General features: G+C 37.9%; 1 protein-coding gene across 1 annotated transcript; it reads right to left on the bottom strand.

Annotated features, from left to right (window-relative positions):
* Window positions 1-1,469: 1,469 nt before the first annotated feature.
* Window positions 1,470-2,732, bottom strand: LOC133785876 (aspartyl protease UND-like). Its single transcript, XM_062225092.1, has one exon. It carries the CDS (start codon window positions 2,730-2,732, stop codon window positions 1,470-1,472), a length of 1,263 nt encoding a protein of 420 aa, XP_062081076.1.
* Window positions 2,733-19,439: the final 16,707 nt, after the last annotated feature.

Genomic DNA, 19,439 nt, shown 5'->3' with positions numbered 1-19,439 from the left:
AAGTGTTGAATTGAGCTCGGTTTCAAAAACGTTTGAAAATATAGCCCTAGAGTCGATATATCGCCTGGGCTTATATCCCGAAGGTTCGTCGAAGCGTTTGTGCGAAGTTCACGTGCTTTTCGTATTCCTCATGTGGCGATATATCGGCTCCTAGGCTGCGATATATCGACATACATAAATATTTTAAACACATAATTGCACATTATCAGCTTAATTTGAAACAGGTTTGACTGAGTAATAGGAGATTCCAGCAGGTTCTGGAGGGTCTAGAGCTTCTAGAAACCTCTATTTTTTTGAATTAAATGCTTAAATCCTCAAATAAACAAGGTTGTGACAAATGTCATGCTCTTAATGGTCTTGGAAGATTCTAGAGCTTTTTTGAACTTTCTTTCTATTTAAACTATAGTTAAATCCTTAAATAAACATGCACACAGCAAGTGTCATGTTCTTATTAATCATATCTAAACCTTATAGTATAATAAATAACATCTTTATAATTGGCTATATTAATCAAGCCTTATGTTATAATTAATATTCTTAAACTATAGGTTAAACTTATAAAATATATAAGTGTTGCTACGAGTGTTCAACTAAGTCCCGGCTTGAACCAAAATCCATAGTAATGAACATACTATAACTACTACTACTATTTAACTAGCTAAGTAAATTATAGGACTCTACATTGTTGCACGCATGACTAATTTTTTTTATACGCATGAAAAGCAACATGTTTGAACCTAGTTTTCGGTACTGTAAATTATTTGAAATTTTCTGAAAATTTGCAGGATGCTCTAAACAACTACAATATACACGGTCATAAAAAAATTGCACTGAAAACTGTTCACGAGTCAAGAACACTGAAGAGCGTAAAGTCTCAATAAGAGAATTGTCCAATTATATTGTGTCAAAGTCGGTTTTACAGCAAATAATAAATTAGGATGAAAATTTGTACTTTTGTGCATATATCGCCTGCATGTAGATCTAGATCGAATTTGTATTATATATTTGCATGCGTTTACCAATACATCTGTTATAACTTCAATTAGGTAATTAGTATCAGCTTGTTATTTTCTGGTTACTAGTTGTGACTACTTGTACCGAGCTGCCTTACCATCACTTGTATATATCAAACACAACCTCGGATTCAGTAAAGTACTGTTTTCTCGTTTTCTCCACATTTTTAGGCACATCGAAATATATATATAATAAACTTTTATGTACTCATTTGTAAGCATCAAGAATCAATACCAAATGAAGAGAATATTTTTTAATATTAATAAAACCTTTTGAGACAAAATAATGACGATATATGATTCTTATTTATTCAGATTTAGTGGTAGATTAAATTAATTATATCACATTATTGCATAAACATGTACATATATGCGGAATGATCACGCAAGTAATAACAAAGAACCCTAGTTTTTTTATGAAATTTCCATGATCCTTGGGAGCACTCATCATCTCTATTACTCCCTATAATATTCACAGTCAATTTTTTGGACATACAATCTTTCATTGTCGATGTCAAACCCCATACTATAGTGTTGCTGAGCCATTAATCCAATTATAGTCATATCCCTATCAATGCTTGGTGTCATAGCTAAGCAAAATGAGTCATCCCCCCATTCACCTACGTAGAACAAACTATGTCGTTCCAATTCCAGGGCTCCATTGTTAGCAAACTGTAATCTAACTACTGGAAACCCTACTAAGTCTTTTTCTATACTACCACTATAACATAGTTGAACATTATTATTATAATATGAGATTTCACTCAACCCTAACTCGTCTAAACTGGTTTGGATTTCTCTTTTAATCGTTGTAAAATAACCATTAGCTAGCCTGGTGACTAGGGTTCCTGTATCAATCACCGCGGTGTGTGCTCTGATCGCAAGCTTTTCGCCTCCTATACTGATAGACTGAAGAGAATCTCGATAAACCCCACCGGGCACCATAGGGATTGGATGCCCTTCGAACTTAATTCCATCACCAAGAAGAAGTTGGCTATAAGGATAGTTAGGATCATTTACATTTCCTACACAGTAGGAGAACTTTGATCCTAATCTCTTCGCCAAAGAATCTCTATAATAGCCAAGCCCGAATACCCCATTAAATCTTGAATCACGAATTCTGTCGTGGAAATTTTTGTTAGCACAACCAAACAACACATCAGATACTATCCTTATTCCTTCATCTGATGTTCCTAAGGTGAGTTGTTCAGTGGCAAATACTCCATTGGCTATTGGTCCTACGGCATAACCTCCCTGAAATGGACACGAATCAGGAGACTTGCACTTAATATTGGTAACATTTCTGCATCGATCATTGCATGGCAATTGTGTGTATGTTTTGGAGCGAGAGGTAGTGAAAATTGGACTTGTAATTTCATGACAGCCTTGGCAAGGGAAGCAAAGAAGCCAGAAGCGAGCATTGCCTGTGTCGAGCACAGCAAGTTGTTGTAGAGGTGGATCGCCAATAGAGAGGTTTACAAACATCAATCCGTTCTCGACAGGAGAAAGATTGAACAAGAAATCATCGTTGTAACTTTTAGCTTTGAATAGCATATCGTCATTTTCAGAGAGGACTAAGTTGCTGTGTACAAGGTTTAGGGTGAGTGGTTTTGGTTTGGCAACTGATGTTGAGGTAATCACCATTGAAGGGAAAATGGTGGTAATGGAAAGGAAAATGATAAAGAAGGAAAATGAAACACTAGTAGATGAAATTTCCATAGCAAGATGTAAAGGGTAGAAATTGCATAGGATAACTATGTGTAGTACTATACCTAAATTGCTTGGATGCTTGCTTTATATGATATACCCTTTTAAAATTGTGTGATATACATACATAAAACACCTACTACCAACTTACAAAAATTGGTTTGAAGCAGTAGATAGATGACGTTTTATGTTTGGACTTAACTGTAAATTAAGAAATTATAAATTTTAGAAATTTAATTGTTAAATTAAAACTTAACAATATAAGTAATCAATTTACCAATTATATATTTAGCTCACCATACAATGCACATTTGTTTAATTTTATTTATATAATTTATTAATTATATTTATTAAATTTGTATCATTGTCGTATCAATTTCAAATAAATAAATAATTGTATATAAAAGAATGACATAAATATATTAAACGAAAACACTATTTATGTTTTTTTTTAAATATATATATATAATATGATAATATTTTTAAACATAATGATAATTTTTTTAATAAAAATTAAGATTATGTATTATAATGATATTATTTTATAATATTTAAATTTATGTTAATATAAGTATTAAGTATCTAGTTTTGTATTAAATATTATTATAATATTTTAATTCATATTAATATAATTAGTAAGAAAATAAGATTATCTATTAATAAATAATTATTTTTAAGTTATTTTTAAAGTTATATTTCATTAAATATTTAGAATATTCCATTAAAGTTAACAAAACAAACTGTTATTATATGGAAGAGATGTAAAATAAATTGAATATATATATGTTTGTTCTTTGATTTGAAAAGATGATGGTATAAGTTTTATTCCTTAAAATAATAAAAATATGAAAAAGGATCCCCCAAACTATAACGTAAAACAGATTTGCATGACAAACGGAGATATTTTTCTAGTTTAACCAATCATATTAATTTATTAACTTTACCAATCATTTTAAGTTATTTTTTTCACTTAAAAAATATATGTAATTCAAATTTTAGTTGTGATCAAAAGTAATATTTAGTTTTTTTTTTTTTTCTAACTAAAATGTTATCGAATCAAATAGTGATTTTTTTAAAAGTGAATTATTAAATTAACTTGTTAGTGTAGTGTGGGCCACTAAGATAATATAATATAGATTAAATAATGAGTTGAGCAGATAATAATAATAATAATAATAATAATAATAATAACAATAATAATAATGAAATATATTCTCTTCATGCAAAACATACCAAAAAAAATATATAGTTTTGAATAATTTTAATTATTGTAAGTACATATAGTTTTTCATAAAAGTAGTTCTATAGAGGAGAGCATTAAAATAGCCTTGTGAGGCTTAGAGAGCGTCATTTTTTTGGTCGTATAGTTGCCTGTTTTGGGATCTTCATAAATCTCCATAAATTTCGTGATCACTGGTTTTACCCAAAAATACTCACAATATTGCTTTTCTCCTGCATACAAACAAAACCTAAGATTTATAAATTTTATAAAATTCACCTAATAAACAACTAAATTTTAATATATATATATATATAAAAACTATTTTGCCAAAGCAAGTCATAAATTTGGCATAATTTTATATATTTACTATATTAAAAAAATCTCTGAAAATATGAATACAAGTATAATCGAATTTGAAAACAAAATCACAGCTAATACCGAAATAAATGGGATAAAAATAAAAATGTTGTTTTCTTCATTTTATTTTATTTTTTCTCTACACAGATTCCTCCTGGTCCTGTAGATTCATATCACGTATTAAAATATTTTTTACAACATATTCCAAATTAAAATATATATATGTATAATCCTAATAGATTTATGATGAGAAAAATTAATTAGATGATAATTTACCTTGAAAATGATTGAAAAAATCCTCAGTACCATGCACAATAACATGGCCATCATTGTAGATATTCCACTTGGTAATCTTGACGTTATTAATCGAAACAGTTCCATTGTCAAACACTTGAGTTACAAAAAGTTTTTCTTTTGAGCGAGTGGAGGACTCTAATGTGGAACCCTTCGAAAGAGAGCCTGATTCAAAAGCTTCTTTATCAACCTTTCCCATCACAATTTGGTATTTCAAATCAATCCATTTTTCAAATCGAATCGATTCGTCTGGAGGAACAAAGAGAGTGATTGTGTTGTTATCGCCGTAGATGGTGAATCGGTTTCGACTATCTATGAAGAACATGAAATCATGACAATAAGGGTCAATAATATTAGGGTTGAGATTCTTTTCGAGAATAGTTGGCATGATTTGATAACCTGAATTTTCAAGAGCTTTGATTATCTTCGAAACTTCTACTACTGTGACACTTGTGTTTCTCGTGGTTTTGTACCAATCCAAACAACAAGATGGACATAAATTATAACCAGGATATTCATAATACCAACATAAAGATTCATAAGAAAAAGATTGATAAATATGAAGAACGGAGAATAGGAAACAATAAGTATATTTTGAAGCCATGGTATGAGGTGGCGCATAAGAATTATCAATTATATATAAATGATTTTTATATATATACACACTTTGAGTCGAATGATACTCCCTCATTTAAATATTCAGTTTAAATTTAAGGTTTAACTTTAAAAATATTTAATTAAATTAACTACCAATAGGTTAATTTTATATTATTTTTAATTAAATATTGATATGATATCTATATTTAATATATTAAAATATCTTTATCGTATTATAGGAAAATAATTACAGATTACATACACAATAAATAAATAAATAACCCTCTCTTAATGTAACTTTTGCGGTGTGGATATTATTTATCTTAGTAAACATATCATATAATGGCGAATATATATATATATATATATTAGTTAGAATCAACGTGCAATGTATATTGGCTTAATTTTAAAGTTGTAAACATTATCTATAATTTTAATAAAACCTGCTTCACTGTTTTAAAAATATATATATATAATATAATGAATTATAGTTATATAGTATGTATAAATATTTGTATCAATAATCTCTACATATATGACATCTAAATACAATGTTGATATAGATATATATATATATATATTTACATGGCTACATGATATATATGTATAAAATACAATAATATTTAAAAAGAAATTAATAATAGAAATAAAATAATAATATAAAAAGTTATAGTGTATACAGTAGTATACATGCATCAACTATTTTTAGTTTATAATGTATTTCACAATGTTTTTTGGTGAATTTGATAAAGAAAAAGAGTTCCAATCATTTGATAAAAAAACAAACTAAGTCACAAATTTATAAAATTAAAAAATGATGCATGCTTTTATTATTTTTAAATAAATATGATTTAATTATTTAAATTATCATAAAATATATTTAAAATATCATATTTTAATTAATTAATTTTTTTAAGTCTATATTTATTCAAGTTTTTTAATTTGTCAGTGACAACAAATGATTATATATTATATGTTTAATATAATATTAAGTTTAACTTTAATTCAATTTTATTTAAGTTATAAATTATATGGTTTTATTATTTTTAAATAATTATCATTGTAAAATATCTCAAAAATATCTTATTTTAATTTGTTTAATTATTTATTTATTTAAGTTTAAATCATATTTACAATCTAAAGTTAAATATAAAAATATTTTATTAAATATAAGAATATTCCATTAAAGTTAACAGAAAAAAATAAAAAAACTGTTAAAACAAAAAAATTTCGTTATCTACACACTTTTTACATATAAGAGAAATAAAAAATAAAAAAAGAAGAAGAGGAAGCTAATTTGGCAGTTAGAATAATATTTGAATAATGAAAGATTCCCAATTAAATTATTTAAAAAATATATTTTTCTGTTTGTAAATTACTAATCATCGAGAACAATATTTAAAAAATACAATTGTCTGAAAATTGTATAAAAATATACCATGTGAACAAAATTGTATGAAAGATGATATTTAGAGATTACAAGATGGTTTATTTAGTTTGTTTTTAGCTTTTTTGAGACTTCTAGTTGATTTCAACTTCATGATTTTTCTTGCATTTAATATATGGTGATAAATTTAAAGATTCTGCTATGTAATAATCTAACCTACTAGTATTCTATTTTTAATTTAAAAAATAGCTTCTTTTCAATAATATATATATGTATATATCTTTATTTCAAAAGATAGTAGATATGATGATATTATAGATTTATATTTAACAATAATTGTGATCAAAGTATTTAAAATTAACATATAAAATTCTTTTATCTATGACGTATATATATCTATGCTATAAATATATATATATATATATTGTAGGCGAACATCATAATATCATTTATTTAATACTTATACATTACATATATGTATAGTTATATAGATATACAACCCTCTTCTTTCCAATATCAATCTCACACATTAAAGAAGAAAAGAAAAGGTCGTGCTCACGATAATCCCTTTATGGTACGTACATAGTAGCTATATGCCAACATGAGAATGAACTGCAACAATGCTCAAAATACAATAAGTTAAAATCTATATATAATACTAATAATTAAGCTGTAGTTTTAAGTTTGTAGCCACAATTCAAAACATAATCGATGAAAGAATCAAACTCAGAAGAATTATCAGAGAGATCTATGGAGCCACTATAATCTCCATCAGCGCAGTTCATAGCATTCTTGGCTCTATAAGAGCTCCAACGGGAGCCAAGATACTTGAACACTTGCTGGGCCTCCTCCCTTGAAAGCTCGCCATTGTTGTCCTTATCGTATTTTTTGATAAGGTTTATCATAGTCCGTCTTTCCACATCAGCCGTTTTCTCTCCTTTGCTTAAAACAGGACCAGTTCCGAAACCCATGTTGGCTAATTTGTTGAAATATACAAAGCCAAGTGCCTAAACTCTTGTTGTGTATTAATTGGTGGAATATAACAAGTTTGCAAGGCTAGCTGGTTTATATAGGGCACGTCCGACTGCTTTTTCTTTCTTTTTAAATATACATTTATCTTTCTTATTCACCACAACTTTTATAGAAAAATTAATATATACATATATAGAAGGAATTTGATATATACTTTTTTAAAAGATCATATAAATGGGAATCGGTCTTTTTGACACTTGTTAAGACAGATTCTTCTTCATGCGTGCATAAAAAAAAAAATTCGTTAATTAGTTTTATTCCATGCGTGTGCATGACGATTTAATATAATTCTTTTAAGATTGATTGGAATATATATATACTAGTGAATGGATATATATGGCTCGTGTCGAAGGCACGAGCAACCCGTTAACATTGTTATTCTTTCTCTAGTATTTTGCTTCTTGTCAGAAGACTTAAAGTGGTTTAAAAATAAATAAGTAGATAATATATTTTTGTTTTGAATTCTTGTAAGTGAATAAAGTAAATAATAATATAAACAAATAGTTCATAATTAATAAATTTTTTCTCTTGGGCTTGAAAATTGAATTGACTTTGTTACTTATTGAATTTAAGATATTTTTATTATTATTATTATATATTTTGTCACTCCTTTGATTTTATGATACACATCTATTCTATATAAAAAGTGTGTAGATAACGGAAATTCTTGGTTTTAACGGTTTTTTAATTTTTTTTCAGTTAACTTTAACGGAATATTCTTATATTTAACAGTAGATTATAAACATGACTTAAGCTTAAATAAATAAATAATTAAACAAATTAAAATAAGATATTTTTGAGATATTTTACCATGATAATTGTTTAAAAATAATAAAATCATATATTTTATAACTTAAATAAAATGTAATCAAACTTAATATTATATTAAACATATTGTTGACGCCGTTTTTCGTCAACAGGTAAAAGAAGAGAGCACGTAAACAATTAAAGACAATGGCCAAAAGAAACAAACGAATCAAACACACGGTTTTTTACGTGGTTCAGCAGTTAAATCTGCCTAGTCCACGAGTCTCTGTTATTAACCTCAAGATTATCTCTGAACAATTCTTTAGCATGAATTCTACAGAGTTTTCTCTCCAGGATCAGAATTTCGGTCATTTACAATGGTGCATGGCTTCTCTATTTATAGAGAAGGATGCAGAATACTATCCCACATTTTTTGGGTAGTTACTCTTTTGTGAATAAAAATAAATGGCTTTAAATGCCAATAATCAGATATAAAAGTAAACGTCCCCCAAAGATCAGGGGGCGTATAACTGAATAAATAATATCCCACAATTCTTGGGGATTTACATCAATTAATGAGGGTTACATCTCATAGTTATAATACTTGTAGATATTCAAGGTGGTTATAACGTATCTTCAAGGCTCCAGCATTTCAGGTTTCATGTCATTGTGCGAGCCACTGACATCTCCCGAGCTAACGTTGCTTTCGAGATGGGATATCGAGCTCAAGACCCATGCTCCGAAGTTCCTGAAGATGAAGGTGTTCTCGGAGCTACCTTTCGAGATCGAAATCATTTCGAGATCACCGCATTCGAGATCATATATCATACTTTACAGGCTCGACTTACAATCCTAGATCACTCTAATCCTCACGAGACCATTTGCTGCGAACTCAGCTTTCGAGGTCATATTTACTATGGCTCGAAATCTGGGTATAACATCTTGCCCCCTCAAAAGTATTTGTTCGAATCCTAAGAGAAGGAAACTTTTGAACTTACTCTTTCTGGGAACCATACCGTCACACTCTTGAAAATGGACACGTGCCAGATGGGTATTGCTCACTTTAAGTACTTGAGTACCTTGGGAACATGCCCACGATCGTCCGTCTGACAACTTTTCGGCGCCATCTTGTCACCGATCCCCATCCATTCGATCTGTTGAGGATTTTAATCAACGCTCCTGATTAATTTAGTTTTCCCACCTATATATACAAGACCCCCTCTTCGTCTTCTTCACATTTGTTCATCACAAGCTAGAAAAAAGAAAAACACTCCCTAAACTTCTTATCACAGTTTACACTCAATGCATGTTTTCTAGGCCGAAGAAACAAAGGAATCCTGGTTTGTTCGAGTCAGTGAGTTCTTTCTTGCAACCTCTTCTCCACTCGACGATTTCGCTGCAATCACCATCACTTTGTAAGTATGCCATTTTGTTTTTAGCTCTTTTTTTTTTTTTTATCCATGTCGTACTTGTTGCGTATGCTAGTTTGCGTTATTAGAATGATACGATAGGAGATTTTGAATCGAGAGGCTTTTATGTTTTCTAGATTTTCTTTCTGGATGTTCGCCTCTGGTTTATACCCAGTTTTTGTCCTTTGAACGAAGTTTCAACTTTCGGGGTTTTGAAAATTCTAGGCCATGTTTCTTGTACAATAAGTTTTCGGGTAAGAAACCCTCGTTCTTGACAATTGCGTGAAACTCAAAAATGCCATTTCCTGGCTAACCGCCACCTTTCTTTCCCTTGAATTTCGGGATTTTCAAAAAATCATCCACGCTCTTTTTTCTTTCCTGTGGAACACGCGCTCTGACTCTTTAGTGAGGGTCTTAATACTTAGTTTCTTGTCCTTAGATCTCCGAGCTCGTGATTCTTGCATGCATGGCCCTCACCATTTTTTCTTTCTCGTTAGATGTCACAGAATCCGGAAAGATGGTGGGGGTCATTACGAGCAATCCCTTACGAGCCCAAATCTCCGAGCCCGGAATCGGTCTTTGCCCGGAACCAACGTCGGATAAAAGAATACGAGCTTGCGCGCGAGCAGGAGGACATTTGAGCCCACTATCGTCGTCAGATAGACGAGGTCATTGAAAAGAAGAGAAGAGTCCTTCGGGAAGCCATCTATCCGGAGCCCAACCCAGGACCTAGGCCAATTCCCCTCGACCCAGCGTTAAAATTCACGGTTGCATACCACCCAGGGGAACTCCAGTTTTCCTTAATGGCGGAGCCTTCGTCTTCGCAGCCTAGGAGGGAGATGTTTGAAGCCGAATTCTACCAGAGCTCGGTTACCACCACCGACCAAATAACTGATATCTTGGCCCTCCATGGCCTTAGTTCGTTGGACACACTGAAGTGTCGAGCTCCGACAAGGCATGAACGGAGCTGTTTCGCTCCTGGGGGCCGCGATTCCAGTGTGAAATACGCGGCCTGGAGCCAGGAACATATAAGGGCAGGAGCTTTGCTGCCCCTGAGGTCCTTTTTCAGAGACTTCATTGATTTCGTTGGGTTGGCTCCATTCCAACTCAACACCAACTCATACAGGGTGCTGTCTGCCCTGAGGTCCTTGTTCCACGAGCTGGGGTGGACAGGGCCTTCACCCCAAGAGATTTTATATCTCTTTTGTTTGAAGAGTAATCCCTCCCGAGCTCGGGGAGGAGATGGTTTTTACTATCTTTCGAGCTACCCCAAAGAGACAAAGATCTTTGAAGATCTTCCGAACCACCCTCCTGACTTCAAGAAGGCTTTTTTCTGGGCAGACGGTCTGTCCCCGTCTCGACACCGTTCGTTCAGGCGGATTCGTAAGTGTTCTCGTTACTTTCTATTTTTAAGCTTGGAATTTTAGCCCTAAAATCCATATTTAGTTGAAGTGTATCTCGTCTTTCAGCTAACTTTCAGCGTCCCACCCCTGACGAAACAATGAAGGAGCACAGAGAGGCCCTGCTCCGACTCCCCTACGGCAGGAGGTCTCTCTCATTTCTATTACATGAGGACAAGCTACGAGCTTGTGGGTTGTTGGGACAGGGCCAGTCAACCTCTGACTGGTCCAGTAAAAAATATGAACGCTGGGAGGAAGTGCCACTGCCCACAGGCATCCTTCCTCCGAGGAGAGAAAGGAAAGCATCTCTCCCAATTCGCTCAAGAAGTCCGCGGTCAGGAAATGAGGCCAATGACGAAGCCTCGAGTTCGGACTCCAGTGGAGGTAAAACCCTTCCTACTTCGCGAATGTGGTCCCCCACTTTATTAAAACACGGGCCCAATAGACTAGTCTCATGCCCACAGGATAGATACCACTTCTACATATGGAGTTGGATAGATGACTGTGTCCATAGGTTTGATAGTGGGCTCGGGAAATACGACACTATGTACACCACGGACGAGGTGTGGAATGGGATAGCTGTGCAGTATGGGACCAATGATTATAGGGACCTTTCGAGGTTATCACCAACTTATAGGGAAGGCACTCCCCCCGCCTCTTCTGAAGACGGGGGAATTTCATGGTCCCCAAGCTCGAGCTCGGGGGAGAGTCTCAGTTAGGTTTTTTCTTCAACTGGTTTACATCTTTTCCCAAAGTTATTATCATTGTTTAACTCACTGTCATTATGCAGGTGCCATGAATCCCGACCTCGACGCCGTGCTCTTTAGCGATGGGGGAGCTGGCGCCCAGAAGAGCAAACGCCTGAGGATACCAAAGAGGCCCGACCGACAGTCCAAGGTACCTAAACATCACGAGACGACTCCCACGGCCCAGATCACTGCGAACACCTCCAAGGAACCGACTGCCCAGGTTGATGGGTCAGGCCCTACTGCATCCATCTCGCAGCTTCCCACCGAGACCTGGTTAATAGTTGTTCGGCCCCCGAAGAAACCTTCTACCTCAACGGTTCAGCTGCCAACGGCCCGAACTCATACTGAGGAATATGTACTTGATGGCGCCGCTGGGACAGAAGGGGCTGTACTCAGCTCGGACGTCCTTTCTCGGGTGGGTCAAAGCTTTTCTGGCTTTGGCGCCGACCACTGGGACCTCGTGCGCAAGGCCTCGGACTGCAACACTCTTTATGAGAAGAGTATCGAACTCTCCACCACGGTAGCCTTCTCAACTCTATTTAGAGTATTTATGTCTCAATTTACAATTCTGATTCCTTCTTTGTGTTTCAGGCCCTTGTTGTTTCAGCACAACTCAACTACAAGCTGATCAACGAGGTGCAAACGAGCTTATCTCTGGCTCAGAAGTCAAAGGATCTCGAGCTGAAGATGGCTGACGAGCTCAAAGACTCGAAGTCTGAACTTGAAAAATTGAAGACCCGTCTCGAAGAGCTTGAAAAGTCAAACGCTGAGCTCGAGAAGGCCAATGCCAAGCTCGAAGAGGAGAAGTCTGCCACCCTCGATTTCATGGAGAGCGAGAAGACCCACCTCCTGAATGAGTCTAAGGAGCAGAGGGAGAAAGCGGTCGACCAGGACATGTACAAGCTTTGGGCCGACAATGCCGAGCTTGACACCAGCTTCCTGGGTCCTCTCGAAGCCACATATGTTGAGCGGTGGAATGCCCGTCTTTTGGCAAGTGTAGCTGCTCGAGAGGCGGCCCAGCAGGATAGTCATGCTATTCGTCCTGAAGGGTCTGGTCATGCTGATGCCGAGAAGGCCAAGGATACTCCTCTTCCTTAAATCCGATCTCGGAGAAATCAGTTATCGGGGCTGCATCCCCTTATTTCTGTAGTTATTTAAATTTGTGCCCACGGGGCTGACACAATTTCTTTAACTATTCTTTTATATGCTTTACATTTCTTGGCTCAAAATATTTTGCATATTCTATATTGATGAACTGGTTATGTTTATTTAATTCTTACAAACATAGTTTGGATTTAGGCTCGAAATTCGATGCATTCATGCATAGTTTATCCGAATTATCCGTTTCCAACCCCGTTATTTATCAAGGTCGGACATTACTTTAACCATGAACTGAAAAGTACTTATATGGCATGTAATATGAATGATTTGGTTAATCTTTTTTTTAGTTACTTTTCCTCATCCTCAGTATTTTGGCTCCGAGGTTAAGAGTTCGAAACTATATTTCTAAGATATTCCAGCCTTGACTTTGACTTATCTCGCAATAGGTTTAGGCTCCCATTTATCATCGATCGATAATTTGGCTGGTTTGTTCCAAACCTGTTGTGTTTGCACATCTGGTTAACTCCAAATATTTAGGTTTTTTGATGGTTCGGTTATATCCGAACTATCTAAGCTCGCATACTATCTAAGCTCGCGTATTTGGTCATGTCCAAATACTTTGTTTTTGATAATTCGGTTATGTCTGAACTACCTAAGCTCGCGTATTTGGTCATCTCCAAATACTTCATGTTTGATAATTCGGTTGTGTCCGAACTACCTAAGATCGCGTACTTGGTTATATCCAAATACTTTATATATTTTTTATTTTTAAGCTGGAGGTATGTATACCAATGATGCCCCCTTAATATCCTATGAGTGTGACCATAGGTTATTAAATTAAGAGAGATTGCAAAAATAAAAATAAATTACATGTGAAACAAAGTAGACATTTTATTTGATGAAATTCAAAAACAAACTAACATAGATAGAAAATCATGGTTACAGGCAACACTTTTCCTATACTATTGATAATAAGGTCTAAGGTGTTCGCCATTCCATGCTCGTGGTATGAGGCTCCCATCTAATCTCGCAAGTTTGTATACGCCAGGGCGGATGACTGATTCTATCTGGTATGGTCCTTCCCAGTTTGGCCCGAGTACTCCTGCTGCTGGATCTCGGGTTGCTAAGAATACGCGTCTCAATACCAGATCTCCTACTCCGAACTTTCGACTTCGAACCCTTTTATTGAAATATCTTGTGGTTCGTTGCTGGTAAGCAGCATTTCTCAGCTGAGCCTCCTCCCTTTTTTCTTCGATCAAGTCTAGGGTTTCTTCGAGCTGAGTATGATTGGAACTTTGGTCGTAAATCTGAGTTCGAATCGTTGGAATTTCGACCTCAATGGGCAACATTGCCTCGCAGCCGTATGCTAGAGAAAATGGGGTATGTCCAGTTGATGTCCGAGCTGTAGTTCTATATCCCCAAAGGACTTGAGGTAATTCCTCAGGCCATCGTCCCTTTGCTTCTTCCAACTTTTTCTTCAAAGAACTTTTGAGAGTTTTATTAACGGCTTCGACATGACCATTCGCCTGAGGGTGAGCCACTGACGAAAAGCTCTTTATTATACCGTTCTTGTTACAAAAGTTGGTAAATAAGTCGCAATCAAACTGGGTTCCGTTGTCAGACACAATCTTTCTTGGCACTCCATATCGGCATACGATGTTCTTTACCACGAAATCTAGGATCTTCTTCGAAGTTATGGTCGCCAATGGTTCAGCCTCCGTCCATTTTGTGAAGTAATCAACCGCGACCACAGCATACTTTACTCCTCCTTTGCCAGTTGGGAGCGAGCCTATGAGGTCGATGCCCCATACCGCAAAAGGCCATGGGGATGTCAACATGGTCAGTTCGGAAGGTGGAGCTCGGGGTATCGTGGCGAATCTCTTGCATTTTTCGCACTTTTTCACGTACTCGAAAGAGTCCGTTTTAATGGTTGGCCAGAAATATCCTTGGCGTATAATCTTCTTGGATAGTCTATGCCCCCCGGTATGGTCTCCGCAGAACCCTTCATGAATTTCTTCAATAATCTTCTTTGCCTCGGGAGGAGTTACACATCTAAGCAATGACATGGAATACCCTCTTCTGTATAGCCTCCCGTCCAGGATGGTGTAACGAGGAAGTTGATACATTAGTTTCCGAGCCTGATTTCGATCTTTTGGAAGAATTCCATTTTCGAGATACTCAACTATCGGGCTCATCCAGGTCGACTCTGTCTTGATCATACACACATCTTCCTCGTCAGGCTCAGTAATGCTGGGTGCTGACAGGTGTTCTACGGGTACAACATTCAGCTCCTCATTTTCGGCGGAGGTGGCGAGCCGAGCTAAGGCATCTGCATTTGAGTTTTGTTCTCGGGGAACATGTTCGATTGCATAAAACTCAAAAAACTCTAATGCGGACTTTGCCTTCTCCAGATAAGCTGCCATTTTTGTGCCACGAGCCTGGTATTCTCCCAAGATTTGATTAACCACGAGCTGGGAGTCGCTGTAGCAATGTATAGCTTTGGCCTTGAGCTCTTTTGCTATTTGTAGTCCCGCAAGTAAAGCCTCGTACTCAGCTTCATTATTAGATGCTTTAAAGCCGAACCTTAACGCAGAGTGAAATTTGCTCCCTGCAGGAGTGATCAGAATAATTCCTGCCCCCGCTCCATTTTCATTTGACGACCCGTCAACGTAAAGTTTCCACAGCTCGTGGGCCGTGGTTGTTACCTCGTCGTCGGCTATACCGGTGCACTCCACTATGAAATCCGCCAACGCTTGTGCCTTAATGGTCGTTCTCGGATGGTAGGTGATCTCGAACTGTCCGAGCTCAACAGCCCACTTTAGGAGTCGACCAGACGCCTCTGGTTTAGACAAGACTTGCCTTAATGGTTGATATGTTAGTACATGGATAGGATGTGCCTGAAAGTAAGGGCGGAGCTTGCGAGACGAGTGGATCAGACTGAGGGCGAGCTTCTCCATCAGTGGATATCTTGACTCTGCCCCCAGTAATCTTTTACTGATATAGTAGACGGGTTTCTGTATTTTCTCTTCTTCTCGAACGAGCACCGCGCTTATCGCGTGTTCGGTAGTTGAGAGGTATAGGAACAGTACTTCTCCCGTCTCAGGCTTCGATAGGATGGGCGGTTCGGCTAAGTGCTTTTTGAGCTCCTGAAAGGCTAGCTCGCACTCATCTGTCCATTCGAACTTCTTACTTCCTTTTAATAAGTTGAAGAATGGGAGACCGCGGTCCGTTGACTTCGAGATGAACCTGCTCAGAGCTGCCATCCTGCCAGTCAAGCTTTGAACATCTTTATGCTTCCGAGGTGAAGGCATATCGATCAGGGCCTTTATTTTGTCGGGATTAGCCTCGATCCCACGAGAATTGACAATGAAACCCAGAAATTTTCCTGAAGACACCCCAAAAGTGCACTTCTGAGGATTCAACTTCATGTTGTACTTTCTGAGCACGCCAAAGCACTCTTCGAGGTCATCAACATGGTTCTTGTTAAGTTGAGACTTTACAAGCATGTCATCAACATAAACTTCCATGTTGTTCCCTATTTGCTCTGAGAACATCATGTTTACGAGCCGCTGGTACGTGGCTCCGGCATTCTTGAGTCCGAATGGCATGACATTGTAGCAGTAGAGCCCTTTATCTGTGATGAAGCTCGTATGCTCTTGGTCGGGGGCGTGCATGGGAATCTGGTTATATCCAGAATAGGCATCCAGGAACGACATCAGACCATGTCCTGCCGTGGCGTCTACGAGCTGGTCAATTCTCGGCAGGGGAAAACAGTCTTTTGGGCAGGCCTTGTTGAGGTCCGAGTAGTCAATGCACGTTCTCCACGTCCCATTGGGCTTTGGGACCAACACTGGATTGGCCACCCAGTCAGGGTAAAAAGCGTCCCTTATGAAATTATTTGCTTTCAGCCTGTCCACTTCCTCCTTTAGTGCTTTCTTTCTGTCTTCATCCAGCTGCCTTCGCTTTTGCTGCTTCGGGGGAAAGCTTTTGTCTATATTCAATGCGTGGCTCGCTACATTAGGGCTTATTCCCACCATGTCAGAGTGTGACCACGCGAATACATCCTGGTTTTTCTTCAGAAAGCAAATTAATTGCTATTTTGATTCGTCTTGGAGGTGTTTCCCGACCTTCACCTTCTTTGAGGGATCAGCTTCCTCGAGCTGAACCTCTTCGAGCTCTTCCAAAGGTTGGAGGTCAACCTTTTCCTCAATCCTCAGATCGATCTCCTCATCAATTTTTAAAACTGTCCCATCTTTATTTTGTATGACAACGAGTGCTTGAGCGCTCGTTTGTTTCTTTCCCCTCAAGGAAATGTTGTAGCATTCCCTTCCTGCCAATTGATCTCCTTTCAATGTTCCGACCCCGCTCGGAGTTGGGAACTTAAGGACTAGATGCCTTACAGATGAAACTGCCCCCAGCCCGACCAGGGCGGGTCTCCCGAGCAATACATTGTAGGCAGGTGGTAACTCTACTACCACGAACTCCATCATCTTGGTCACCGAGACTGGATAGTCTCCCAAGGTCACAGGGAGTTCAATGGACCCCATACAGGCGGTTCCTTCTCCAGAAAAGTCGTACAAAGTGGTTGCACAAGCCTTCAGGTCGCGAAGGGAGAGTCCCATTTTCTCTAGTGTTGCTTTATAAAGAATGTTAACTGAGCTCCCATTGTCTATGAGAACTCGGCGCACTCTTTTGTTGGCGAGCTGCAGGGTGATGACAAGTGGATCATGATGAGGGAACTGGACATGGGAGGCATCTTCCTCGGTGAAGGTTATAGGCTGAGTTTCAACCCTTTGGCTTTTTGGTGCCCTTGGTTCGGGTTCATAAGGAGACCCGTCCCCTGTCTTCAGCTCATTCACATATCGCTTTTGAGCATTTCTACCCCCTCCTGCGAGATGAGGACCTCCCGAGATGGTTATTACGTCCTCTCCATCTATCGGCGGAGGCCTGTCTTCTTCCCGAGATCGGGAGTTATTATTCTGTGCTGCTGGAGGCGCGGCTACTCTCTGGCTGGCAGTAGTCTGTCCAGTATTCTGGTTTTTGACATACTGCCGGAAATAACCTCTCGAGATCAACCCTTCGATCTCGTCCTTCAGCTGTCGGCACTCATCAGTTGTGTGTCCGGTGTCCCTATGAAACCGGCAATACTTACTGGAATCCCTCTTGGACTTTTGATTCCTCATAGGGTCCGGACGCCTGAAGGGGACCTGGTTTTCATTAGCCAGGTAGATATTTTCCCGAGACTCGTTGAGCTCGGTGTGTACTTTATATACGGAGTAATACCTTTCTCCTTTCTTTTTCTTTCCCCCTTCAGCCTCGGGGTTATTTCCCTCGCTCTTTTTCCACTTAGAGGGATTCTCTGAGGTAGGCTGTGAAGTTACTGGATCAGCCGAGGTTGAGGCGGAGTTAATGTTTATCGTTGTAGTTTCGGTTTGCGAGGTTGCTTTTAGCGTTGACCTCGCCTCCTCTACATTGACAAATCTCTGCGCCCGCTTGTTAAACTCAGTTATTGACCTCACCGGTTTCCCTTGCATGTCATCCCAAAGGGCACTTCCAGGCAACACACCAGCTCGGATAGCCATCAAATGCCCACTGTCGTCCACATCTCGTGCTTGGGCGACCTCTAGATTAAATCTTGTCAGGTAGCTTTTCAGTGTTTCACCCGGCTGTTGCCGGACGTTAGTCAAAGTGGACGCCTCTGGTCTGACTCCCATCATAGCCCGGAACTGCTTCTTGAAGTCTCTAGACAATTGATCCCACGAAGTTATCGAGTGTCTCTTGTACTTCTCGAACCAACTCTTGGCAGGTCCGGCCAATGATGTCGGAAACAACATGCACCTGAGCTCGTAACCTACGTTACTGGCTCTCATAATAGTGTTGAATGTACTTAGGTGGCTACATGGGTCGGTTTTTCCTTCAAACGCTGGGACGTGAGGAATCCGGAACCCTTGAGGAAACTGAGTGTTAGAAATATTGGGAGCAAACGGCTCGAGCTCCTCATCAGAGTCCTCGTATCGACCACTCCCTCGTTCATTCTTCAAAAGCCTAAAGGCTTTTTCGAGCTGATCAATCCTTTCTTGGACTGGGTCCTTAGGTGGTGCCTGGAATCGATAGTCATTAATCGCGATCCCAGGCTCGCGTCTCCGTGAGGGATCTCTACGCCCATTCAGATGATTCCTTAGGTCCGGATCTGTCTGATCTCCTTTCCCCCTACTCTGATTCAGATGATTTCGCAGGTCAGGATGACTCTTGTGATTTCCAGTATTTTTACAACCCCGGTCGTGTTTACTGACGGACCTAGTTTCTCCGGACTCATCACTGGTGAAACTCATTGATCGGTCATTTCGTGGTGGATCCTTTCTACGTCGTCTTGTCTCCGCAGTGCGAAATCGAGACGTCTGACTTCTCTCAGATGGCGCGCCTC

The sequence above is a fragment of the Humulus lupulus genome, chromosome 6, assembly GCF_963169125.1.
Source record: "Humulus lupulus chromosome 6, drHumLupu1.1, whole genome shotgun sequence".
Lineage (NCBI taxonomy): Eukaryota > Viridiplantae > Streptophyta > Magnoliopsida > Rosales > Cannabaceae > Humulus > Humulus lupulus.
The sequence above is the reverse complement of the archived record's forward strand: the minus strand, read 5'-3'. Positions and strand labels throughout refer to the sequence as shown.

Bases quoted from the DNA above. Each gene is read 5' to 3' on its own strand.
- LOC133785876 (XM_062225092.1), bottom strand. From the start codon at position 2,732: ATGGAAATTTCATCTACTAGTGTTTCATTTTCCTTCTTTATCATTTTC.